The sequence below is a fragment of the Marmota flaviventris genome, chromosome 13 (assembly GCF_047511675.1).
Source record: "Marmota flaviventris isolate mMarFla1 chromosome 13, mMarFla1.hap1, whole genome shotgun sequence".
NCBI classification, from domain to species: domain Eukaryota; kingdom Metazoa; phylum Chordata; class Mammalia; order Rodentia; family Sciuridae; genus Marmota; species Marmota flaviventris.
This window is the reverse complement of record NC_092510.1, coordinates 40,836,260-40,864,160: the sequence shown is the minus strand read 5'-3', so window position 1 is coordinate 40,864,160 and position 27,901 is coordinate 40,836,260. Positions and strand designations below refer to the sequence as shown.

Genomic DNA, 27,901 nt, shown 5'->3' with positions numbered 1-27,901 from the left:
ATGACGCAGCTCTTTGGTTTACTTCTGCTGTGGTTTGGGCCCCTGCTACTTCAGTTCTCCAGTCAACTTAGAGAAGACTTAACCAGAACCAGGAAGCTGTGCGGCAGGTACCTGGTGAAAGAAATAGAAAAACTCTGTGGCACTACTAACTGGAGCCAGTTCAAGCTTGAGGAGGAAACCCCTAATACAGAGGAACCCCCGATTCCTGGCGAGATTGAAATCTTCGACCCCTACGAATACCAAAACCACCGGAACCCTTTCCCCGAGAGGGGAAAAGTCACAAACCCAGGTAAAAATCGAAACCAAGGGCATGTTTGTTCATCTCAGTACATTTTTTATCCTTAAGCTTGCTCCACGAGATAATGAGCTTCTGCAAGAAGTGGAATTTGTGCCCAGTACACAGGTAAATACAAAAATGTTAAAGGCAGTATATCGAGAATATATTAACTCTCTATGAGAAAACTTCTTTTTAAAAAATCTTAAGGGAAATAAATGTATATACATATACCTATAAGAACACTGTCCCCCACCCCCCACCCACACACACTTCACCTTGTTGGAGGGCTCTTGTCTTCTGGCACACTCTCTTTGTCCTTCACAGCCCACCATTGATATTTTCCCTTGTAAAATCATCATTGACCTTCCCATAGTTAACTGCATCATTTCTCTATTCTGTCACAGTATCTGGCCCATGCAGTAGTTTTATTTGACTGTCATTAGGACTGGCTGCATAATTGGCTAAACCAAGTGCCCAATCCACTGTTCTAAAAGCAGAAAAGAGCCAAATGTACTAAAATGTAAAGCTTTTGTCGGTTTTTGTCTTTATCTCCTCTGCTCACACTCTGTCCATTTTCCCATCAGACTTCACTTAAAAGTTCATGTACTTAGACTTCACCTACAAGTTCAAAGATAAGTTATTGAGAATTTCAAGACTGCAGCAACAGAACTTTAGAAGCAAACGCACAGCTTGGGCAACTGTACAAATCTCACACCTATAAAGCCAGCCAGGCATACCACATCATATTATGGGAACTATCTCATTCATGTTTTTACCTAAAATGCCTAGCAAAGGGCTTAGCATATAAATCTGTGCTTAGTATACATTTAATTTGTACTCTAAGCTTTCAAGCAGTTTTCAGGAAAATATTCTTGTGTCATGTCTATAAGTATCTTCCAAATACATTTTTACATTTTGTGACTAACATATTTCAGACCTTACAGGATTTGCCATTTTAATAGAAAATGCACTTTGTTAATATTCTATTCACAGTGTAGTTGTTGAAATTGTTGCCTTTTAAAGTAATTCACTTGATTTTTGGACAAATATTGCAAAAGTTAACTACAATTAAGGAAAGAGTCAACTATCATGCCAAAAATAGACACTAATGTAGATGACTGAACAAACAGTGCTGGCACATTTTAAACACTTGCTCAATTTAACTTTTTAAGTGAGTGAATGAATGAATGAAGGGATGGCTGGATGGCTGAATGGAGTTAATTAAACTTTTGCTGTTTAGGGAATGAATATTTTGAGACAGAAACTATCAGACTAAATCTCAATTATTTTACACCATCAAACCTACTTACAAATAAACTTATCTTGTCCTTCTCTTAGAAAGGAGGAAGTCTCTCTCCCCAAAGTCTTCTACTTGTGATTTAGTTCAGTGATCCTCAGATTTAATGTTCATATGAATCACTTGGGAATTCTGTTAATGTAGAATATACAGAGTCTGATTCAGTAAGTTGGTGATGGGATCTGAGATTTTGCATTTTTAACAAGTGCCTTGGGGGATGCTGATGATACAAGTTGGTGGGCAATATCTAAGTTATTAGGTCTATTTCACCTTCTCTGTTTTATTCCTTCCTTTTTTTTCTTTTCTCTGTTTGTTTTAGGTTTACTATCACATTAATTCAAAGAAAACTCTGTCATTGGTGCAGTCTTTCAGGCATTTCATTAGACTTCATATTCCAGCAGAGAATTCAGTAAGAAACTGCTACCTCCACTAGTAACATATGCTTTCCAAATCCTCTGCCTTATGAACCTCAGCTATCAAGCCTACTCTGAAGACAATTTTGGTGTTATTTATAATTTCTTAGATGAATAAATGATATTAATTCAATGAGAGGGAATCTGCAATGGAACTGGAGTTTCAAGTGTGTCTGATAATGTTTCAGAATTGTCATACTCACTAAACTTGTTAATATGGCAACTATTAGGTAAAGGATAATTTGGTGGAGTGGAAATATGTGCCACCATTGTTTTGAAATGTGTAAAGAAGGAAAAATCTGTTTGAATGTATATCAAAAATTTAAAAAGTTAAAAGAGAAGATGACATTTATTCTGTCCTGTTAATTTCTCATGAATTAGAAATTGAGAGGTATGTGTTTCCAGTATTGAATATATAATTATGCCATTTATTTTACACATGATGTGCTTAAAAATTTATTAATTTTTATTTAGCTGTCACCAGTGGGACACATTACTATATTAGATCAAGTCAGCTATCTACAATTTTAATCTTCTAATGATCTGTTTGACTCTTAACACAGGAAAAGATAGTGTGTACACTGATATTAAAATTTTTTTTCAGAGCTACTCATACAAAACCTGAATCTGAAATTGTGTGCTTCTTTTTAGTAAGTGTATGGACTGTGTCTCCAAGACCTACCCAGAATATGGCACCATGAAACAGACATCATACTTCTAAACTATGGTTGAGTAGAGCCAGGTGAAATCATTCATGTTTCAACCTCAGCTTTTCATAATCCATAACCCCTTTTGCAGTTAAATTGATCACATTCTCTTATTTTTGGTCTTATTCATCTATTCCTGGTTTTCTACTTGTATTTTTAGATATCACCACAACTAGTCCATGCAGGGTTCCTCTCTTTACATAATAATTCAACAATATTTTAAAAGATTTGGTACCAAGGATTGTTGAGCCCAGGAGTACTTTGCCACTGAGCTACACCCATAGTCCTTTCTACTTTTCTTTTTTCATACCAGGGATTGAACCCAGACACTATTAACCACTGAGCCACATCCCCAGCCCTTTTTGTTTTTATTTTGAGACAGGGTCTCACTAAGTAGCTTAGGGCCTCACTAAACTACTAAGACTCTCTTGAAATTTGTAATCTTTCTGCTTTAGCCTCCTAAGCCCCTGGGATTATAGGTTTGTGCCACCAAGCCTGGCCCTTTTTATTTTTTATTTTGAAATAGGGTGTCACTAAATTTCCCAGGCTGGCCTGGAACTTGTGATCCTCCTGCCTCAATCTCTTAATTACTGGGATTATAGGCATGTGCCACTGCATGATTTAATTTAACACCATCTGAATAACTATTATGTGCTACACATTCTCTTGGTACTTGGGATATAAGAAGAAACAGTAAGGCTCCTGCCTTCATAAGGTTTACAGAATGGTGAAGATAGAAAAATATAAGTAAATTATACAGTATATTAGAGCATCATCATCTTCACTTGTCCCCTTTCTACTCCCATGCCCCTCCTCTTATAGGCAGCTATTCCATACATTTATTATGTATGCTTGTTTTTATACATTTTGGAAAATTATGCATTGCTTCCAGTATAACTTTTAAATATATCTAAATTGTAGTTAAGATCTCTTGTTGTCATGTGAACATTTATTTCATTGCTTTTAACTGCTGCACACTACTCATTTTGCCTCAACTTGCTCTTGGTTTGAGCATATTTCACATGCATCTTAGCCTTTTGGCTTTTCTCTTTCTGAAACATTCCTGCTTTTGTATTTGATTTGATTTTTTTGGCGGGGGGTGGAGATTGTAATTATTCATTTGATTTTTAACAGTTATTCAAATACAATAGTTATACTTTTACTTTCCACACTATGTCCTTAATTCTTCTGGGGTTCATTTTTAGTTCTGGTCTAGATAGGGATACTATCTTGTGTTAGTTTTCTCAACAAGTCTTATTTTTCTCTATATAAGGAGCTAGTTTCCTGAACTCTTTTACCAATCATTTTTTCCCATTGATTTACAGGGATCCACCTTTATTGTTTATTAAATTTGAATGAGCTTCCTATTCTATTTAACTGGTCTATTTGTTTGACCTTGTAACATGATTACACTATTTCTAACACTATAACTCTGTAGTATGTCATTTATCTGTGAGGGCAAGTTTTTGGTGTTTAACTTTTAAAAATTTTGTTCCCTTAAGATTGACAAAGTTAATTTCCAACCTTCATTCTTTTCTATATATAATTAATAGTATATTTATTTTTTAAAAAATCCATATGAAAATTTAATTGGGATGCATGGAGTGTAGAGCTGAATTTGAAGAGAATTAACATCTTTATAACATTAAAGTCATCTCAATTAAAAACATAAAATATGTTTATATACTATTATTAGAATTTTTAAGTTTTCTTTATAGACACTTTTTGTATTATTTAAATTAATGCTTAACACTTTGTTTTTGAAGCAATTATAAATATTTGTGAATTATACTTCTTTGTTAGTGATTATTGGTTAGATAAACTTAATTGATTTTAAAAGGTTGAACTTGATCCAGAAACCATGATGAAATATTTTCATGGTTCTAATAGTTTTCTGATTGTATAGGTTTTTCTATCATTTGCAAATGATAGTTTGTCAGTTTCTTTCTAAACCATTTTTTTTCTTTCCACATAGAGCTGGCTAGGTTGTCTAGTCATGTTAAATCAGTATGATAGTGGGATATCTGGTCTCCAGTCTTAAATAGCATGCATTTAAATTTCTCCATTAGTCATATATTGGTAGGTTCATTTATATAATCTTTACTAAGACAAGGAAACTTGCTAAGAGGTTTATTTTTTATAATTAAGAGCAGGGTTGAAATTATTAAGAACTTTGTTTTGCATTATGTATAGTCACATGATTTTTAAATTTTTATCAATTAATTCAGCAAATACTTATGGGATACCAATTAAGTGGAAGGCATTGTTCTAGATCCTTGGGATACATAAATAGGACAAAACAGACAAAGGTTCTGGCCTCATGGAACTTGCATAAATAATAAATGTAATAAATAAGGAAATATTAGAAGGTAATAATAGCTACAGAAAAAAATAAAAAATTAAATAGGATAAGGGAGACACATAGGCTAAGGGATTGAAAGGTGGTCAGAGGACTCATTGAAAAGGTGATATTTGAGAAAGGAGATTTCTGTGGTTTAAATGTGTCCATCAGAGTTCATATGTTGGAAACCTACTCCCCAGTGCCACAGTGTTTGTGGTGGCACCTACTAAGAGGTGATTAGGTAAAAAGGGCTCTTCCCTCATAAATAGATTCATGTTGTTAATGTTATTATCATAGGAGTGGGTTATCACAAGAGTGAATTATTTGTAAAAGCAAGTTCATTCCCCTCTTGCTCTCTTGTCCTTGCCTTCTCTTGTCACTCTATCTACTATCCATGAGATGATGTATCACAATGGCTCTTACCAGATGCTGGCATCATGCTCCTGGATTTTCTAGACCCCAAGAACCATTAGGTATCTAAATTTATGTTCATTATAAATTACCTAGTATCAAGTATTTTGTTTCAAGCAGCAAAAATGGATTAAGACAGAGGTGGCAAGGGAATTATCCAAGTGAATATCTAGGGAAGAGCATTTAAGAGAAAACAGCTGAGCAAAGACACTTTTGCCTGGTGCATACAGGAAACAGCAAGTATGCCAGGATGACTGGAACAGAGAGAGTAGATGAAAGTAGTAGAAGATAGGTCAGAGAAATATCAGTCAGGAAAGTTAAAATAGGATGTTTTAGGCCATTTAAGAGACTTTATATTTTACTCTGACTGATACAGGGAGTAATTACAGATTTTTGAGCAGTAAAATGACATGAATAATTTTTTAAAGGGATCACTGTGCCTACTATGTTGAGAATAGATTATAGGGTAGAAAGAATAGAAGCAGAGAGGTCTGTTAATGAGGGAAGGTCTTAAAGTTGGTAGCAGTGGAAATAGTGAAAACTATTATAATCTAGATATATTTGGGAAACTTTGAACAAAAAGAAATAATGACTTTCAAACATAAAAAAAGTGATTCTAAAGTTTTTACGTGGACCACCTAGAAAGATGGGGTTTCCATCAACCAAGACTGGACAAGCCTCAAGTGGAACAGGTTTGGAAGACAATATTAATAATTCAGTTCTGGACATAGTTTTTAAAATCCAGGTAGAGTTTTAAATATATTGAGTTTGTTTAAATCAGAAATATTGAGGTAAAAATGTTCAGTAGAAAATATTCTATATGAATCTAGACTTTAGAAGAGAAATCCTGTTTGAAGGTAGAAATTTAGGATTTATAGTTGCATAGATGATTTTTGAGCCATAAGATTAAAGGAGATTACTAAGGGAGCAAATATAGATACAAAAGAGCACCAAGAAATGAACCTTAGGAGTCAAACATATTTAAAAATTATGGAGGAAGAATTTGCAAAGGAGATAGAAAAAGGGATAGCTAGTCTAGTAGGAAGAAAAGAGAATGTGGTGTCCTGGAAACCAAGTGAAGAACATCTTTCAAGAAGTGGTTGGTGAGGTTATAACTTTCATAATCTAATGTCTTCACCTCTGAACGTTTCTACACTGGCAATCATGTTTCCAATACATGAGTTTTTGGCAGGAGGCACTCATGTCCAAACCATAATATTCTACCCCTGGCCTCCAAAACCTCATTCTCATCTCACATTGCAAAATACATTTAGTGCATCTCCAAGGATCTTCATAATCTTAACAGTTCCAGTATTTCTCAAAAGTACTGAAGTCCAAAGTCTCAACTAAGATTCAAGACAAACTCTTGATCTCCTCTAAAAATCAAAAGCAAATTACATATATCAAATATGCAGTGGCACAGAGTAAACATTCCAATTCCAAAAGGGAGGAATAGGGGTATAGAAAGAAGCAAGACCAAAACTGAACCAGGCAAACATTAGGTCCTTTAACTACATATCTGCTACCTGAGCCACATGGTGGCAAGATGTGAGTTCCAAAGGGCTTGGACAGCCCTACCCCTGTGGCTTTGTAGGGTATAGCACATATGACCTCTCTCTGGACATATCCTTCAGCTTTCCTGAGCAAACATTCCATGTTCCTAGCATCTCTTCATCTCTTAATTGTTGGGGTATCCATTCCAGCTTTGGCTTCATTCTTTTTTTTTTAATTAAACATTCTATATTCACATCAAACAAATCTTAACCACAATAATATTATACCATCTTTTTCTGAATATCAAGTAACAAACTGAGTGAGCAATTAGTTGCCAACATATCTTTTATTACATATTTTAAAATATATTATGGATTATAAAATTAGCACATTTGAATTTACAATTAAAACATTCACAAATTTGTTTTTAACTAAACTAGACTTAGCATGGTAGAAGAAACACTCCACCTTGCCTTTCTGACCTCTGCCCTGCTAGCCTCACTCTGTGTAGCTGCCTAATGTTGGGAACATTGTGTGCTCCCACTTTCTGCTGGAATCTTCAGTCCCATGTGGTCTCCAGTCTCAGAGTCTATTCTGGATCTGTCTCCCTGAGTCCCCATTTCTTCTAGTACACAGCCTTCTTAGGGCATCAGACCTCCCTCTTTAGGAGCAATGCTCATCTTCAACTGAGTTTCTTATCCATGAGGAGTTCTACAGGATTCTCTATGATTGTCAACTTTGGCTCCATTATTACATCTTCACGTACCACCCTCTTGTGGGCTTCACACAAAGATTTCAATCCTGCTACAATTTTCTTGACATTCCAGGCCTTCCTTTGAAATCTTGGTAGAAGCCTCTCTGATCCCCTCATTCCATTATCCTACATTCCTGCAGAACCAGAACCATGTAGACAATGCCAACATCTGCTGCCAACTTGTGTAGTAGCTTGCTCCATCGGTGCAGCAACCTCTGAGTTTCTGGGCAGATGAGCATGGTGAATCAAATCCTGGGGAAACGACTTCCTAGCCAGTTTGAGTAGGGTCTCTTCTCATATGACTTTTAACTCTTACCTTTCCCTTGATCCTGCCATAGGCATGGTCTTGCAGCTTCCTGAGATTGTCCTCAAGGCATGTTTTCTCTTATCTCTGTCCAAAGTACTTACTTTGTCTTTAGTGGTGGTAATCTCTTCAGCAACCATGCTTTCCATGGCCCCAATTTTACATGTGCTCCTTTTCTAACTAAACTGCAAGTTTTTCAAATATTTGCTCTCCACTTTCTGCTTCTGATTCCCACAATAAACTTAGCTAAAAGCTGCCAGTTATGCCTGTGCCACCACCTGAATGCCATGATACAGAGAGGCTGGATTTACGGTGGAGGCTATTGACAAATATATCTTCCTAGAAGGTTCTATAGATGAGTCAGGGTCATGACAGAAGTCTAACAAGTCTCCAAATAATTGTCTTATGTAGTTATTTTGTTTTCTTGTGGATAATATCCAATAATGTTGAATGAGTTAAGAGCACTATAACAGCAACAATCAGATCATTCATCGAACCTTGAGCATATACCACTTCTTGTTTCTTTATATTTTGATGAAGAACAAAATGGTTTCTGATGACTGTTTACTTATAAAATATCCATAAAAAGACAACCCAATTTAAAAATGGATGAAGACATTAAATGGACATTGATCCAAACAGGATATCCAATAAGCACATGAAAAGATTGCTTAGTATCATTAAGCATTAGGTAAATATAGATAAAAACTCAATGAGATAATATTTCAAATCCATTAGGATAGCTGTGTCAGAAAATGGAAAATGTCAAGTGTTGGTGAAAATATGGAGAAATTGGAACACTATTTTGACAGTGTTAAGATTGTGAAATGGTATAGTTGCTGTGGAAAAGTTTGTCGGTTCCTCAAAAAATTAAAATTACCATATGATCTATGTGTTTAGCCAAAAGAATTGAAAAAAATATTCACATAAAAACTTGCATGTGAACGTTCATAGCAGTGCTTTTTTGTATTAGCCCAAAAGTGTACACTACTTAAATGTTCATCAACTGATGGGAGATAAATGGATAAACACAATATAATGTGGAATATCTCTGCAACAGAAACTCTTTCCGTCATAAAGAAATGAAAAGATCACATATGTTACATCATGAACATAGAAAACATTATGCTAAATGAAAGAAACCAGACACAAACAGCCACATAGTATATACTTCCATTTATATTCCATTTACTGTATATACAAAGAAACAAAATAGATGCCTGGTTGCCAAGGGCAACCAAGGAGGAGAAACTAATAGTGACTGCTATTTTTTCTTGTTGTTTTTTTGAGTTAGTGTTTTTTTGTGTGTGTGTGGGGGTGATATATATATTCTGGAATTAGATGGTAATGATGGTTGTATATCCCTGTGAATGTATTAAAAACCACTAATTTACATACTGTAAAATTTTATGGCACAGGAATATTTTAGTTAAAAATGTTATTACAAAAATGTTCAAAGAAATTATAGGAAAATCCCACAACTATTTTAGTTAAAAATATATATTGCCTTTGAATAACCATACTTTCTATTCTTTATTTAAAATGTAATTGTTTTAATCATTAGCTAATTTCTAGTATTCCAATATTTAATTTCAATCTAAGGGAAAACTTTAATAAGGCAGTAATATTTTTCTTGTTTCTCAACAGCCTCTGCCTCTCCGGGAAAACCAGTAAATAGTTTGGGGATACAGTCACACTCTAAGTATCACTATAAAAAGGTCAACTGGCTGCCCATCAAGATAAGCGATTATTCTTCATCAGATGATGTTGATCCATATTCTCATGACAGTATAAAACCTCAGAAGAAAAGCTCAACTAAAATTAAAACACCACACAGTTTATTTTGGGGGAATCATCCCCAAAGAAAACGCAGAGGATTCTCAAATAAATGTTGTATTAAAGGATGTTCAAAAGCAGAACTTGCCATTGCATGTCTCCCATATATTGATTATTTAAACAATGATAAAAGAACCATCACTTTTGACTAAGATATGTTATCCATCCTATGAACTATATTAATTTAATAAAAGTTTATTATATTTAATTTACTATTTATTTTTGGTAATTGTACTTATAGGTACTGTGTTGTGAACTACATCTGAATGTACTTGCAAACACATATAGTAGTAATAGGAATCCTAGTATTTTCTTCAATGACTCCAATTTTTTTCTTATGTTTCATATATTTTTTAAAGAAGATATTATTGGAGGTTGCAGGGTCCATGGAGGCATCTAAGAATCACCTGTTTGTTTTTTGTTATTATGAATTAACCCTCTGTTAGCTGAATTTAAATGGATTGTGGAATGTTATACATTCTATCTATAGGACATACAGACTGATATCTGTGACTATTAGGTTCACCCAAGTATTAATCCAATACACTGTTGTAACAACTTAGAAATAACTAACCAACTACACTCCTGGTAGGAGTTCTTCTACTGTCATAATAGGTACACTTTTATTTCCTTGAGTTGTATTACAGAAGCTTGGCACATTCTCTTAAAATTTCTGCTGAGACAGTTCAGTGACTGTCACGGTTTAAAATCTCTCCAAGATACTCTTTACTTTGAAGGTATAAAAATAAGGTATACGAACAAATTATTCTCAATATTATTCAGAAGTCTGCAGCAGGGGTTCTCAAAACATGATCCTGGTCAAACCAGAAGTATCAGCACCTCCTGAGAATTTGCCAGAGTTCAATCCCTGGGACTACCCTGCCTCATCCAAAGAAAAGAAATACAATTCTAAGGTTCCACCTAGACATGCTAAACCAAAGTGAGTATGGAGACCAGTAATCTGCTTCTTTTTTTTTAACAGGTTTTCCAAGTCATTTTGATGTAGGTTAGAGGTTGAAAACCACTGGTAATAAAAGTCACTATGAATAGTTTTAAAGTCCTACAATGTGTGTACTTGCATAGAAAAGGGCTAGGGAGGTGGTGCAGTGGTTAAGTGCCCCTGTGTTCAATTTCTGGTACCAAAAATAAATGCATATCTAAATAAATATAGATGTTATTACACTACAGAACACCGAGTTTTGGTATATTTTTCTACTTTAAGTCCACATATGAAATAGTTTTAATTCTACAAAGTAGATCAAACTTTAATCCAAAGTGTTATTTCTACTTTCCACCCATTAATTAATGGGTAAGCATCATTTTTTAAAAAAATTATCTCTATTTTCTTCTCCAAGTATGTGCTATAATGCTCTTTTCAATTAAAATTTTTATTCCTATTTAGCTCTGTTATTTAAGACAAAGGTTCTTTTTCACATATATCTATATCACACTCTGCAGGCATTAACAAATGTTGATTTTTTTTCCCAAATGTTGCATTTTTAATCAACTTCAGGATATAGTTGATAGTTTTCTTTGTAACATATGGATCCACTTATTTATATAGATGATAACAGATTATATCATGGTTGAGTGAGAGAATATATCTATAGCTTCAAATGAAGATTCAGAATTGCCTATGCTTGGGCTAAAAGTACACATGAACCACTTAGAAAATGTATAGGTAGTTTAGAAAATGTATTTGTAGTTTAAGAATAAGAATGCATCCTATTAATTTATTAATATCTACACATCAAAAATCCAAATTAGAAAATCATGAGGTTGACTGAGAGCATTATTATTTGCACAGCTATTGAGTTCCCTACACACTTCAATAATTTTTATGTGCTTTAGCTTGGCTAATTATCTCCCAAAGGCCCATGAATTAAAAGCTTGGTCCCCAGCCTGTGGGAAGATAGAAAACCTTCTTTAGAGATGGGCCTAGTTGGAAATCTTCTGGTCATAGCAGGTATGGCCTCAAAGGAGATATTGGGACTGTGGCCCCCTCCTCTTACTCTGCTTCCCTGCCACCATGCAAGAGTACAGATTCTTCGACCACACCCACCCACCATGATATATTCCCCTACCACAGGCCCAAAAGCAATGGGGCCAAGAGACCATGGACTGAAACCCTGAAACTGTTAGCCAAAACAGTTTCCTCTTTACAACTTTATTAATCTCTGGTGTTTGTTATGGTAATGAAAAGTTAACACCGGATATTAGGTCATTTTTGATTTTCTATTTGGCTTAGTGTCTTTCAATATTAAGAATTATACCAACAATGATGTTGTAAACTTGGATAGAACACTCAAGTTTATCTTATAGGCTCTGTGGAGCAACCCCAAAGTAGGGGGAAAATAAATGAAAGCTAAGATACCTTGATAATTGTTAGGAGACAGTGAAGACGTAGGTAAACAGAACAGGCAGATTGATGTTTGAGAGTTTGGCTCAACACACTTGACACATGTAGACCATTTGAAAAGTGCTTGGTACAACACTGAGAAAAGACAAAATGTAAAATAGGCATTGTAAGGAACTTCATTCTCGTTGGAATAAAACACTTTGTGAGTGAGCCAATCAATTTAGCACTTCTCTGATCCCCAATTAACATATATGGTGAGCAATGCCAGTATTAATTAAGTCCCTAGACTAAAACACTTGGATGGAAAACCTTTATCAGAACCCCTGTCACTCAATGAGAGCTCTTTCCTTTCTTGCTTGCTTGAATAAATATTATTCTTTTGTGCTCATTCTCCACTATCCATGGATTTTATTCTTTGCATTAGTGAGACAAGAACCTTGTCTGGAGGAATGGCTGGTAGACTGCTGCTAAATGGCAATACCTGCTGCAGAGCTAATGAGCTATAACAGCAAACAGGCCTCACCCACCACTATCCAAAACATCCAGTTTCAATATTAAGTATCTTGTTGAAGATCTGCATGTTAAGTTACTTGTTGGTGGTAGAACGTAGAGCTGGATCATGATTTTAATCCTGACATTTCACCCAATACTACTATTCTCAATAAAATCATGAACCAAAATTATCCTCGCATTTTTGGTTGGCATTCATTATTTATCTTCTACATCATTTTGTTTGGCATTTGTGTTAAAGAGTAATCTATTTGTTGTCAGCACCAAGTCTCTTCTTTTTTTACTCTGCTTCCTGATGCTGGGGCTTGGATTCTGTAAACCATGTTTTTCATAATAACTGGATTTTGTTAGGTTCTGCCAAGGGGGGCACTAGAGGATCCTCCTTCTCTTATCCTCCCACCTCACCATCACCCTGGCAGCATTTCTGTACACTGGGAGCGGCAGTTGTAGCCTCCACTTCTAGAGCCAGCCTCATCACTTTCCCTCAGACATACTGACACCAGCTACTTGCCTCTTTCTCAACTCTTGTCACATCTCTGTAGTGGCCATCCCTCAAACTTCTAAGGCACAAACACTACTGGGGCAACATGTTCATCAAGAGGTTCTAGTTTAGACTCATGTGTGGCCCTTCCTCCAGGCTTTTAGTTCTTGATAACCTCAGCTTCCTTCCTGTTTTGGCATGGAAACTGTGTGGGAGGTGTGGGAGGATGCTGGGGTTTGAATCCAGGGCCTTGACATGCTGCTATCCAAACTCTACCAGCTATATCCCAAGCCCTTTCCTAAAGTTTCTCTCTCTGTATTAACTCAGTGTTCAACGTTTTCCTTTTTAGTCCTCCAGTATGAGCTTAATTCTTTTATTTGTTCATTTAAATTACACATAATATTGGGATTTATTTTGACGTACCATACATGCATGGAACATAATTGACTCCAATTTACCCCAGTACTTCTCCTTTTTCTTCCCTCCTTCCTGCCTCTGTTTCCTTTCCTTTACTCTACTGATCTTTCTTCTATTAATTTATAGTTTTTGCTATTTTATTGCATTATGGACATACATAAAGGTCAAGTTCACTTTTTATATTCATGTATGTACATAGGAAAAGTTTGGTAAAATTTATTCCACCATTCCTTCCTTTTCCCATCTCTCCAAATTAAATTTATACTTTATATTCACCCCCTCAATCCCCTTCCTCTACTCTACTCATCTCTCTTCTATTTTAATGGAATTCTCTCCTCCCTTTCTTCTTGTTTTTTTTTTTTTTTTCCTTCTTATTTTGTATTACGTTCTCTGTTAAAATAGTGTGGTTTCTTTCTGTTTACTTGAGTTGTCTGGAATTATAAAGTCCCTGACAATGGTTTAGAAAGTGGTTTTGAGTTGTTTTAGGGCAAGAATGATAAAAGTGTTTCATCTTAAATGCAAACTCCAAATTATTAGCAACAGCTTGCCCATTTATAGTCAATCTGTGTTGAGGAAACCACTGCCATCATAGCTGAATCTTCCCTTTTCTAGAATTTCATGTAAATGGGATTCTACATTATGTGCAATTATGTCTGACTAACTTTACTTAGCATAAGATTTTTGAGATACATATATATTGTTGTATGAATCAGTAAGTTGTTCCTTTTTATCTTTGCACTACATTCCATTGTGTTAGGAATAAAGCTGCTATGAAAATGTATGGACAAATTTTAGTGTGGACATAAGTTTTAATTTCTCTTAGATAAATACATAAACAATGCTGTAGCATCTGAAAAGTATAAATTTAATTTGTAAGAAATTGTCAAATTGATTTCCAAAGTGAGCTACAGTTGCTCTGTATCCTCTATATCTGTAGCCATTCTAGTGAGAGTGTTGTGCTAGTTTGTTGTGGTTAAACCTTGTACTTTCCTGACAATGTTGAGCCTCTCCTCCTACTATTCTTGTCCATTTGGACACCTTCCTTTATGAATGTCTTTAAAAATCTTCTGTTTATTTTTAACTGAATTTTTTTCTGATTAATATAAGAAGTTTTCATTGATTCTGGATACAAATTCTTTATTGGATATATACATTGTACATATTTTCTCCCATTCTGACTTACTTGTTTTTGTTTTCTGTGACTCTAGGGTTGAATCCAGGGGTGCTTTACCATTGAGTTAAGTCTTCAGCCCTTTTTATATTTTGTTTTGAGACAGGGTCTCCCTAAGTTGCCAAGGTTGACTGCCACAATCTGCACAGTTGTTAATTCAGAAAACTGGTGAGGGCTGATGGGGGATTAAGAAAGACACACAAACATTTAGAGAGAAAAGTAAGATCAGGTGAGACACTGATCTCAGGTGGAGAAGAAGTGACCCAGAGCTGGCTCTGCACATTTATTATATAGGGTCTCACAATCAGGAAGATAAAGACTATAGAAATATATATATATATATATATATATATATATATATATATATATATATATATATATATACATTAGAAAATTACAAGACTAGAAACATTTTTGTAGCTATTCCACTGTTGCAATGCTAGGACCTTCCTGTAGAACCCAGGAAGCTCATTGTCCATAGTGTCAACTACTGTGGGCAGGCTTGGAGCTTCTAGCACTGGTGAAACATTATGGTTATCTTGCTATGCTCAGAATTCTCTATTCCTGGAAGCTATTGTCTGAGATCTAGGTCAAGACTAATATAGGTTCATGGTTTGCATGGAGCCTTCATGGACAGGGTGTCACCATAGTAACTGGGATTTTTTTTTTCTGGTACACAGGATAGAACACAAACCACATGCCCAACCCCATTTTGTATTTTATTTAGAGACAGGGTCTCACTGAGTTGCCTAGCACCTCACTTTTGCTGAGGCTGGCTTTGAACTCAAGATCCTCCTGCCTTAACTTTCTGAGCTTCTGAGATTACTGTCTTACTCCATCATACCCAGCTAACAACTGGGCAATCTCGACCCATACTTTTTGCACAGGAAGTTCCCAAGGTTTGGAAGTGCACAACAGCCACTAGCCAAAGACTCTGATCCAGATCACCACATACTTGACCATGAAATAGTGATTCTCCTGCTTCAGTTGGGCTTGTCTCTTTTTTGTTTCCTTGACAATAAAAGAACAGATATTTTTAATTTTGATGAAGTTCAATATATCAATTTTCTTACTATTTCTGATATTTTGCATTTTAATTTTGCCTTTTTTTAAGTTCAAGATTTTCTCCTAAGTTTTCTTATAAAAGTTTTATAATTTTATCTTTTATGTTAGGTTTATGATCCATTTGAATTCATTTATTCATTTCATTCTTAGGAGTCAGTGTTTGTTGTTTCCACTTTTTTCTAACCAGCAATTTCAAAAAATTTATTTCAATACTATTCTTTCCTCAAATCACCTTGGTGTGCAAGACGTGCACATATATAAGCACACTCATATTTATATGGGTATATTTCTGTTACTCTATTTTGTTTCCTTAATCTACACATTTATCTATACATTTATCTTTATGCTAGTACCACACTCTCTCAATTACTACAACTTTTAACTAAGTTAAAATGTTTAAATATGATAGCTAAATTCTCTGACCTTTTAATAATTTTTCAAAATTGTATTAACTATTTTTCGTTCTTTGTATTTCCATCTAAACATTAGAACCATTTGTTATCTTTTTTACAAAATTCTTTTGTAATTATGATAAGAGCTGCATTGATTCTATAGTTTAATTTGGGTGGAATTGAGTCTTGTGACCAATGAGTATGGTATATTTTTCTAATTTTTAGTTTTATATTGCAGCAAAAGCTTATAATTTTCATCATACAATTCTTATATCTTGTTAAACATACCCCTGAGTATTTTACTTTTATGCTCTTATGAGTGATATTTTTAAAATTTTGTTTTTAACTGTTGCCAGTATAAATAGCTAACTTTTTATATCAGCTATGTATCGTACAACACTGTAAATTCAATTTTTCTAGTACCTTCTAAACTTTTATAGAATGTGTAGCATTTTCTACATAAACAATCATGTCATCTGTGGGTACAATTTTTCTTTCTTTATAACATGATGTCTCTTTTTCCCCTTGACTCATTGCATTGCCTAGGACCATTAATACAACATTGACTAGAGAGTTGCCCTTCTTGCCTTGTTCCAATCCTAGGGGAAAGCTTTTTTTTTTTTTTTTTTTTTAACATCATTAAGTATCTTGTTAAAGATCAGTTTTAGGATTTTTGTGTTAGAGTCTGTAAACAAGTCTGGATGGCGCCTGGCATTTTGCCAGAGGGAGTGGTTTGTGAAGTAACTCCAGCGAGCCATTAAGTGTGGAGATTCCTTATTTGTTGACTGCTATATCTAGTTTATGCTAATTAAGATAAGCTGTGTGGAATGTATAAATACCTCTGTTGTCCTACAATAAACGGCTCCCACTCCTGCTGTATCAATCTACACAAGTTCCTCGTCCACCCCCCCCAGCCCCCCCCCCCACCCCGTTACTTTGCTGCAGCAGGACTGCGGCATTTTTGTAGATAAATTTTATGTGCTTGAAAAATTCCCTTCTATTTTCCTTGTTTGCCGGGAGTTTTTATTGTGAAAGGGTATTGAATTTTGTCTAATTCCTTTTCTGCATTAGTGAGATGATTATTTAGGCATTCTCTTTTATTCAATTCATATAGAGAATATAGATCTGTTGCTAATGGGGGATTTTTGTGTGTCTACAGAGATATTAGTTTATGGTTTTATCTCATGTCTTTGTTTCTCCTTGATGTTGGTGTAATGGGACCTTATAAAGTGATTTGTGAAGTGTTCCCTTCTTTATTTTCATAAATTAACTGTTAAGTATTATATGATTTATTCCTTAATTGTTTAATAGAATTTAACAGTGAGGTTATTTTGGCGAGGAGTTTTTAATTACAGTTCAATTTTTTAAAATATGTATTTCTATTTAGAATTTGTATGTCTTCTTGAGTCCGTTTTGGAATATTTTTCTCTTAAGAAATTTGTCAACTGTGTCTAAATTGAGTTATATTTATTGGCATAAAGTTGTTCATTATATTACCTCACAATCCTTTCAATGACTGTAGATAGGTATTCTAACTCCTCTTTTATTACTGATTTTGGTAATTTGTTTTTCTTTTTCTCTTGAAAAAGATTGATTAGCTGTGGTTCATCAATTCTATTGATCTTTTCAAATCATCGACATTTGATTTAAATGATATTTCTATTGTTTTTCTATTTAATTGATTTATGTTTCTAATTACATTTCCTTTGTTTTACTTACTTGAATTTATTTTATGTGTGTGGTTTTCATAGTTTTATTGAGATAAAATTGAACTACAATAAAATATGCATATTTGAAGTATGAAATTTGATCAGTTTTGACATGTTTTGACACATATGTAACCAATACAACCAATATAAAAAACATTTTATTACATTTTAAAAAAATTGAAATCATGCAAACTGTGTTTCCTGCATGATATATGACATTAGAAATCAATCACCTGAAGATATATAGAACTCCACTCCCACATGTCAACTACTTCAAAATTAAATGGCACATTTACAAATATCTCATAGGTCAAGGAAAAAAGAAATAGAAAAGTAAATAAAAAATGCTTTGAACTAAGTGATAATAAAAGCTTAAAATAGTGGCTGAGGATGTAGCTCAGTAATAAAGCACTCGTTCAGCACGTGTGAGGCACTGGGTTTGATCCTCAACACCACATAGAAATAAACAAAATAAAGGTATTATGTCCATCTACAACTAAAAATATTTTTTTTAAAAAATTTTTAAATATCAGAATCTCTGTGATGAAACAATACTAAGATGAACGTTTGTAACTTAGTTGAATTTAATTTCCTTTTTGTTTTCTAGTTTCTTAAGTTATTGATTTTAAGCTTTTCTTCCTTTTCAGTAGAAGCATGTAAAATTGTAAATTTCACTCTAAGCTGTAACATCACATGCTGTTTTCATTTTCATTCATTATAAAATATTTCCTATTTTATCTTGTGATTTTCTTTGATGTATGGGGTTATTGTTTATTTTCAATTTCTAATGTTTCAGCATTTATAAGATATCTTTATTTTATTGGCTTGTGTATATATTGCTGACAGAAAATATTAATTTAAACTTTTAAATTTTTTTGACAATTGTTTTATGGCCCAGTATATACTTCATAATGAAATTTTTTTCATGTCTGCTTGAAATGAATACATATTATGCTGTTTGATATAATGTACTAAAAATATTCATTAGGTCAAGTTTGTAGATACTATTGATCTTCTGTTTTCTTATTTTGTAAATTAGTGAAACAAAAATTTTGAAATCTCAATAATTTTAGGTTTGTATACTATTTTTAGGTCATTTATTTTTCATCCATTCATTCTTTATTTATTTCAACATTCTTTTGATAGATGCCTGTCATGTTTTCTTGATAAATTGATCCGTTGGTCATTGTAATGTTTCCTTTTGATATTAGTAATTTTCTTGATATTAATATAGCCAATCCAGCTTGCTTTTCATTATTGTTTTCATTCCAATATCATTTTTCACCTATGTAGGTTTTTATATTTAAAATTGGATTCTTATAAACATGTTATTGGTTTTTGCTTTGATATTAAGTTCAAAAATAACTGCCTTTTATCAGTGTGTTTAGATTATTGATGTTAATTATCAGTATGGTTTGAGTTTAAATTGATAAGTTTGATTTTAAAAAATATTTATCCCATCTGATCTATTTTTCTCCTTTTTGCACTCTATTGGGCTAAATTTATTTATAGAATTTTATTTTATTCTCTCTTCTATTGACTATTTATCTTAATTTTTAAGTTTGGTTTTTGGTTGTTGCTCTGTCTATGGTAAATCACAGGCTGCCTTCAAATAATAATATACCATTTCACATGCAGTTTGAATTGTATAATTGCATGTTTCAATTTTTTCCCTCCTATCTTTTCTGCTATTTGTGTTATACTTTTACTGCTGTATATATCATAAACCATAAAAAATCATTTTTCTTTAAACAGTCAATTATCACTTTGGGGCTGGGGTTGTGGCTTAGTGGTAGAGTGCTTGCCTCGCATGCATGAGGCATTGGGTTCAATCCTCAGCACCACATAAGTATAAAATGAAGATATTGTGTCCACCTAAAACTAAAAAATAAATATTTTTTAAAAATTATCATTTTTATTCATGTATTTTTATTTTTTCCACATTTTTATTGGTGCTTTATAGTGATTCATAACTGTGGGATTTGTTGTTGCATATTTGTGCATAAATATTTGGCCAACATTTTATGCATTTTTAGTGAGTTATTGCCATTTCATCCATCATTTAACGAAGTTTTACATTAAGTCACTATCTATCATGTAGCCATCAAATATCTTACACTAATTTACATGGGGTTTTAATATTAGACTCTTGCTTTTTGAATCACTATTATCTGACTGTTTTCATTAAGTCCTTATATTCCACAAATTTATAAATACACCCACTGTGGTACAAACATTTCTCAGGTTTTGCTATGGTTTAGATAAGTATCCCCCAAAGGTCCATATTTAAAGGCTTGAAACTTAACATAGTATTGGGAGGCGTTGTGGATCTTTAAGAGGTAAGGCCTAATGGGAAGTCCTTAGATCATAGGGGAATGTCCTTAAAGGGTACAATGGGATACTGGTTTCTCTGTCTCTATCTTGCTCCCTCTCTCTGTTTTTCTGTTGTAGATGTGACCATTTGCTCCTACATATGGTCCCACCATGATATTCCACCATCTGTCACCTTCACTAGAAACCAAACCTATAGGACAACCCTATTTTAGACTTTAAACTTCCAAACATGTGAGCTAAATAAATCTTTTCCTTTAATTAGTTGCTTCAAGTATATCTTTGTAACACAAAACCAATAGTCTGTTTCATTAAAGTCATCTGATCTTCATACTTGCTTCTAATAATTTATTTCATCATGACTTGTAAAGGTATCTATGGATTTTAATACATGTTATCTTGTTTGTTCATCTGATTATTCAATAATTTCTATTTGCTTGGAGGAAGCAAAATAGGATCCACTCTACTTGGCTGTTTGCCATTACAATCATTTTAGCTCTGTGCATAATATCATATTCATTTTTATTAACCCTATTCAAGTTTTCTGAATCTATCAGCTGAAGTACTTTCAGAAAACCAATGTCCATCAATGGCATCTATTTTTTCTGTAAAAATGATGCATAGCATGACTTGTAGCATAAACATTTCTCTGAGCAAATGAGCACTTCCACCCATGAATTTATCTACAATAGAAATTATTCTACATTAAAGAATTTATTCTAGGGGCTGGGGATGTGGCTCAAACGGTAGCGTGCTCGCCTGGCATGCATGTGTCCCCGGGTTCGATCCTCAGCACCACATACAAACAAAGATGTTGTGTCTGCCGAAAACTAAAAATAAATATTAAAATTCTCTCTCTCCTCCCTCCCTCCCTCCCCCTCCCCTCTCTCTCTTTAAAAAAAACAGAATTTATTCTACATTAAAGAAATCGAGGAATTTCAAGATGGCAGAATAGAGAAAGTTGCTTCCCTGGCTGCTCTGCAGCATGAAACAAAGACAGCAGATTGCAGCTTCGCAGAAAGATGAGTGAACAAAAAAAGAGGGGTGGAGGGACTTTACTGGAATTTAATATTGGACGTTCAAAGCAGATTAAGAACTCAGGAAGTTGGATATACTAAAATAAAGAAGAAATCTCCAGTGTCATGGTTGCTGCCATGGACAGAGGCACCAGCCAGAGCAGTCCATCCACGAGGAAAGTGGAGGAATAAGGAAATTAAAGGAGTCCACATTTGAGGAGGCCTGATGTGTGTCTGCTTATGAAGAGTTTAGAAATCAAAGACACTACCCAACTAAACTGAAAGTTATGCTATACAATATCCTTGTGCAGGAAAGAAGCCCCATCATGCTGGAACTGTCTGGAAGATAGAGGAAGGAACCATTTTGCATGTTGGAGACCAGTAGCTGAGGGAGCCAATTCCTGGCAAACCCAAAATACAGGCCTAGCAAACACATATAAGTGAGTCTAAGTGACCAGGAGAAAAATCAAATGTGGAGAGAGGTTTACACAGGAGAATACTTGTCAGGGAAACCCACTCAGCTCTCCCTCTCCCCCTCCAAACTGGCTGCTTGCTGGGAGAAATTCCCCTGGCCAGGAATTCCAAAGGTGAGGGAGGAAGATATTGAGTTTGGAGACTGAACCCAAGACCAAGAAATATGGGGCCCACAGGTGATGTAGTGGACAAAGAATTGGCTCCTCTACCACATGAGAGGAACTCAGGGTAGATCCCTGGGGTGCAGTCTTCCAACATGACTTGGTAATTGCTAGACCCAGGGAGTACACTGATTTAAAATCTCCAGATAGATTGGCATTCAGTGAAGAACCTGGATCCTACCTAAGCCTAAACCTTGCCTCCAGGAGTTCCACCTACAGGATTAATTACCTCACTCTAGCAACCCCACCCTGAAGGTGGAGCTTCACACACCAGACAACCTACCTAACACTGTTGAAAAGGGGAAGCTGAGAAGCTTTTGAAATTCAAGGGAAATAATTCTTTAACTTTTCATCGATACCTTCTTTTCCCTTTTTCCCCCCTCTAATTGTGACCTTAATGGTTCATGGACATTAACATCTGCTTTGAACTTATTTGTTTATTTTTTTTTTTTCATTTCTAGAATTTTTGAAGCCAGTAATTTTTCATGGATCAGTTTTTTTCTTATCAGGACTATAAACATAACATTTAACTTTTAGTGTTACAGATGTCCTTCCCCTTAAGATACAGTTTAATAATCTAATGTCATCTGATCTTGCAAAATCCTTTTACTAGTATGACCTCTGTGTCTAATAAACCTTTAATTCTGTTACTTAGATCTGAATAATCATACTAGCAAACACTAAGTCTACCTGTGTAGGTTAGAAATAGCTGTAGGCTTTAAACTAAAAACTACTCTGGCAGTTCCTTTTGATAGTTATCAGGCATTCCTGCCTAAGAATCTCTTTTGCACCCTACAGTTTACTTATTCTTGGAAGTCACATTTAACTATTTTTATTATTTAAAATGCCCAGGAATAGCTGTGTTTTGGTTTTAACTGTCTTTGCTAAGTGTTTAAGATGAAGCAGTCAAACTGACTTTTGTTTCTATCTATTGTTAACAGTCAGCTGAGTTTCCATGGGAGTCCTGGGGGAACTTTACAGCAGCTTCTTAGTTCAGCTAGTGCCATTTGCACTAGGATGGGTCCAGGCCTTGCTTGACCATGTGGCTTCCCTTGGAAGCATCAGGGATGTCTCCCTTCTCTGATGACCCTCCTCTTCATAGCAAATGCACTGATTGGCTTTCTGTTCTCCAGTGGTCTCATTAATCTCCCTGATCGGGAGGTTATGTGGCCCAGAGTTGCAAAGCTCTTTAGAGATGTCCCCTGTTCCCTGGATTCAGACTGACTCAGAGGGCAAGAGCCAAACATTGGTTTTCTTGGCCCTTTTAATTTAACTTTAATTTTAAAACTTAATCTTAAACATCCAGCAAATAAATTCAACAGCCTTATATTAAGAGTACTGGGCTTTAATGTCTCTCTCTCTATCCTGTAGGTGATAACTCATTATCTTAAATCAACCCAGGTTGTATGTTCTTAAATCAGTACCTCTGCAAAACATTAACAGGCAATCTTTAGAACATTTATAAGAAAACTACAAAATAAAATTAACAAGAGTAAAAACATATTTAGTTCATGTAATAGCTACCTTGAATTTTGGCAGAGTTATACATTATAATCCCCTGTTTGAGATCCTAGTAATCTTGATTAAAAACCAACTTTTGGACACAACTTTAAATGTACTGAAATCTGGCCTACTTCTTTCGTAGTCATTTTCATATGTAGTGAGATGGGACACAGAGCCTTATCTCAGGTAAGGCGGGGCTCTTCATAAATCTTAAGTACTGTAGTTCTGAAGCTGATCTTTGCTTTTTAGACATCATTTTACAAATATTAGCTAACACAATTTTTTTCTGAAAAAAAATCAGAAAAGTATGTGAAGCCTGTATTTCTGCAGTTTTTTGTTTCCAAAGTCTCATGAGCCTATAGGAGGTTTTGTCTTTAGAAAATTTCTGCCTATCTATTTAGTTCCCACTCAGTAATAATTCAATTTTTTTTTTGAAATCTAAACAGGTATTTGAGAACTTTTCTAATTTCTGGTATCAAAATTTTGCTTCTTCTTTTTCCTTAAGCAGAAGTTTTTTTGCCTGGGCTTGAGTCCAATATTTGCAAATATTGCCAGGGGTTTGACATGATTGAGATGACTTAGTTATAAACCTCAAAAGTACCTCCCTGAAAGCTTAGTTCACTTAAATATTAATTGCTTTTAAAGCTTCCTGGTTTCATTATAAATACTACTTTGTAATTTAATTTGTTTTCTTTCAGGTTTTGTTTGTTTGTTTGTTTTGTTTCTTACCCAGTGGGAACATTATTGTCACAACCTATCATTATGTCCACAAGCAGTACTTTAAAAGTTATACCTATGGGGCTGGGGATGTGGCTCAAGTGGTAGTGCGCTCGCCTGGCATGCGTGTGGCTGGGTTTGATCCTCAGCACCATAAATTGTTGCTCAAGTTCACATGAATATTAGCTAACACAATATAATATCACATCTAAAACATGAATTAAAGAAAGGCTGAAAGCTTTTAACCTTTTGTAGAAAAGTAGCAAAGTACTTTTGTGTTTTACAATATCAACCTTTACACAGATTAGGCTCTCATTAACTTAAAAATACATTTAAATTGTATCTCAGTGTAAAAAGTAACATAGGACTTTACATATCTTATTGATAATAAGTCCAGTTATAGAACACAAATGATATAAATAAATCTCCAACATGTTTTTCTTTTAAGCCTAAAATTACCATACAATTTTAGAACACCAGCTTGATATAATGTTCTTTTAAAGCTTCTACCTTACAGACTTGTATAGGTATACAAGATATGAACACATTAATAGCACCACAATTACATTGATGTTTTTATATTAACCAATTTAGCTTTTAAAGAAATAACATAGCACAATTCTCTAAAACAACAGTTCTTGTTTAACCAGCTGATTAATTTCTTTAAGATTACTTGCTCAAAAAACTTACACATATAACCAACTTAAACAGACCTTCTTTATCACTTACTTAAACCCTCTTATTTATTTACTTAATCACATAGACTCTCTTATCCAGAAACACATTTTACCCTCTATTAAATCCATACCTAGAACCTTTAATTTGTCTTTTCCATTTGTTTACCTCCTTTTCTGTTCACATTTTGAAACAATCCTTGTAAATTTCTGAATTTAGGCAGATTATTTCACAGACATCAACATTTTATTAGTTTTTTTATCACCTAGGAAAAACTTATAAGCTTAATTTTAAAGACATCTTTACTTTCATGTACTTACCCAATTTAAATTGAACCATTTAAATCACGTGAATCAAAGATATTTGGATCCATTTTTCTTTATTTCAAGAGGCTCCTCATATATCTGCCAATTGTCATATCACTGCATGATATATGGACATACACACATACAGACATACAACACATAACACAAGTGTGCACACATAACACAATAGTAAAGGCCTTGTAGCTTTTCTCAGGTGTAATCTCCACTGCAATGTTTAAAAACCTCCACAGTTGATCAAAAATAGAACTGATCAGAAAAGCATTAACCTAGGTCTGTAGGATCAAAGTCATGAGCTCAAAAAAATACAGAATCTAAGAAAAAAGCAAAAGTCCTAGAAAAAATGACTGGCCAGTAATTAGTAAATACCATACAATTTACTTTTTTTTGGTTTAGTCTAGTTTGAGTTCAGGTAAAAAGACACTTTTACTCCCCCCCCCCCCCCTTGGGCTTCAGATCAGTCTTCTACTGAGCTCGCAGGCTTCTTCTATTTGCATTTCAACTTAAGTCCTGGCTGAGGTCTGGAAGGAGCAGGAAAAACTGGAATTCTGAGTAGAAGCCTCATGCCTAAGGCATTTTAACCTTAAGTCATAATTTTCAGGTTTGGATGTTGAAAATTATGATACAAGTTTAAGAAGCAATTCACAAAATATCATACCTATATATCTTCCTACACTAGAAAAACTTGCTCACACAAAACTGAAAATAGGATCTTACTTGATAATATAAAAGCTACCATCAGAAGAAATTCCTTCAGGATCATTAAGCCACTTCCTTTGTTCTGAAGTTCCTAAAGTAGTATTAAGTTACATTAAATCACCTGAAAAAAAATCCAAAAGAGAACTATACACTACCATGTATATCCAAAATTAAGCTTTAAAAATTCCCAAGACTGTTGCTATTCAATGTCATTTCAATAAGCCAGACCAACATCCCAATCCAACACTTTCCTTTCCTAAATCCTACACACTGAGGGGAACAGATACCATGTCATAATTTACTATCCTTGCCCAAATTAATGCTCTGGTACACCTAGTGAAATCTTCCCAGGCTACCCAGTTCAAAAATTGATGAAAAAATAAAACTAAATGATTGGGAGTTACTTGCCAACTTGGAAGTAGAGTTCTTTAATTTTCCATCCTAAGTATTTAAGTTCTCTGGCATGAATTATCTGAAATCATAAACTAAACAATTACCTAAACCCAACTTTTAATTGCAAGGTTGTGCAATGCTTCAAAAACCCATTCAGATACCAGATTGTTACAATAAAAAAAAAATCATCTTTTAGACACACATTCAGCCAAGATCATTCCCAAGAATCAATCTATAATATCAACACATTACTGCATTCATTGTCCTCTGTAGACAGAGGTGGAGTAATCCTTACAGTGCAGGGAAGGAAGAGGGAGTTCCCCGAAGCAAAATGGCTTTGGAAGCTGCTGGGAGTCCCTCAGTCCCTCCTTTTACTTACAGGGTTAGTTCCTCTGGTTTGGTCTGGCACCAGGCACCAAGCTCTCTCCATATCTCCTAACTTTTCAGTAGTCAGCTCCCAAAAAGCTCATCTTACATCCTCAGCATGCAGTTGTTCGGAGTGCTAGGCTCCCCAAGAAAGCAGAGGGAAGGCTCCTCTAGAGTCCTCCCTGGGGTGTCAAAATTTGTAACTGAAAGTTTGGTTCCCATCCCCGAAGCCAATTAATGCCAATTTAACAATGAGGACAGGGTTTTGTGAAAAAGCAAAAGCGAGATATCAAAGTTCTTAAATCCCCAGCAGGCATTTCCCTCTGCAGTGGGTGCACTCAAGCCAGCCAACTATGGGAAAAGAAAACATTGCTTCCCTAATCCCATTTAACAAAGGGGAGTTAAGTTTATCAAAGTTCTTTAAATCATAGCAAAAAGGTGTAAAACATGAGATCAGAAAAGCTGGCGGTTCTATTAACTTTTGGTCCCTTACAGGAGAAGCATACTAGGGACATTCTTAGGCTAAAATTTAGCTAAAGTTACCTCCACACATCTAAGGCAGATCGGAACTTGGAACTCTGCATCTGTCCAAAGTAAAACAATGCCATCACACTTAACATCGACACAGACAAAAAGACACACAAAGACACAGATTCCCTTTTCAGATTGTCAAAAAAATGGAAGTGGGATGCTGGCTCCAAGCCAACTGGGGCCTTCCCTTCAGACAAACAGATTGGGGGAGCATCCCCCTCAGATTGGGTCTGACAACCCCAGATTGGGAGATTAGTTCTCTTGCCAGCGTGTTGGGGTGGAGACGGACAGGACAATAGAAACAAGCACACATAACACAAAATTCGCAGCGTGGACATAGAATTTGCAGAGCGTCGTGGATTGCTACCCAGAAACTACAAGCAGAGGCGGACCGCGGATCCGTCAGCTACCAAATACTTCTCAAAATACTTTACTAAAGGCAATCCACTCAGAACCCAGAAAGGAGCTGGGGACATCTCCCACAAACCCCATCAGCTGCCCTTCGGTGCATCCACCTGGACCTTTTGCCGACCACACAACACAGAACCAGAACCTGCAGGCAACCTGAGTACAGAAACTTACAGATCGGCAATGCCTTTACTTACCGGCTGGGTTTTCATCATCTCTTGGTCAGGGTGTCTGGGTAGGCTTATAACGGGGATCCCGGATGAGCCCCCATATGCTCGAATTCAGGACCCCCAAAAGACCACCAAGCTAGCTCGGTCCTCTGCGTGCACACAGCAACTGGTGACGCTGAGAGGCCCCGAGCCCAGG

The 27,901-nt window shown here is 35.0% G+C and overlaps 1 protein-coding gene across 1 annotated transcript; it reads left to right on the top strand.

Moving 5' to 3' along the window:
* On the top strand, positions 1–27,695 carry Insl6 (insulin like 6). Its single transcript, XM_027943099.2, has 4 exons — positions 1–289; positions 9,646–9,786; positions 10,817–10,836; positions 27,477–27,695. The coding sequence occupies exons 1-4, from the start codon at positions 1–3 to the stop codon at positions 27,693–27,695; spliced, it is 669 nt and encodes a 222-aa protein (XP_027798900.2).
* Positions 27,696–27,901: the final 206 nt, after the last annotated feature.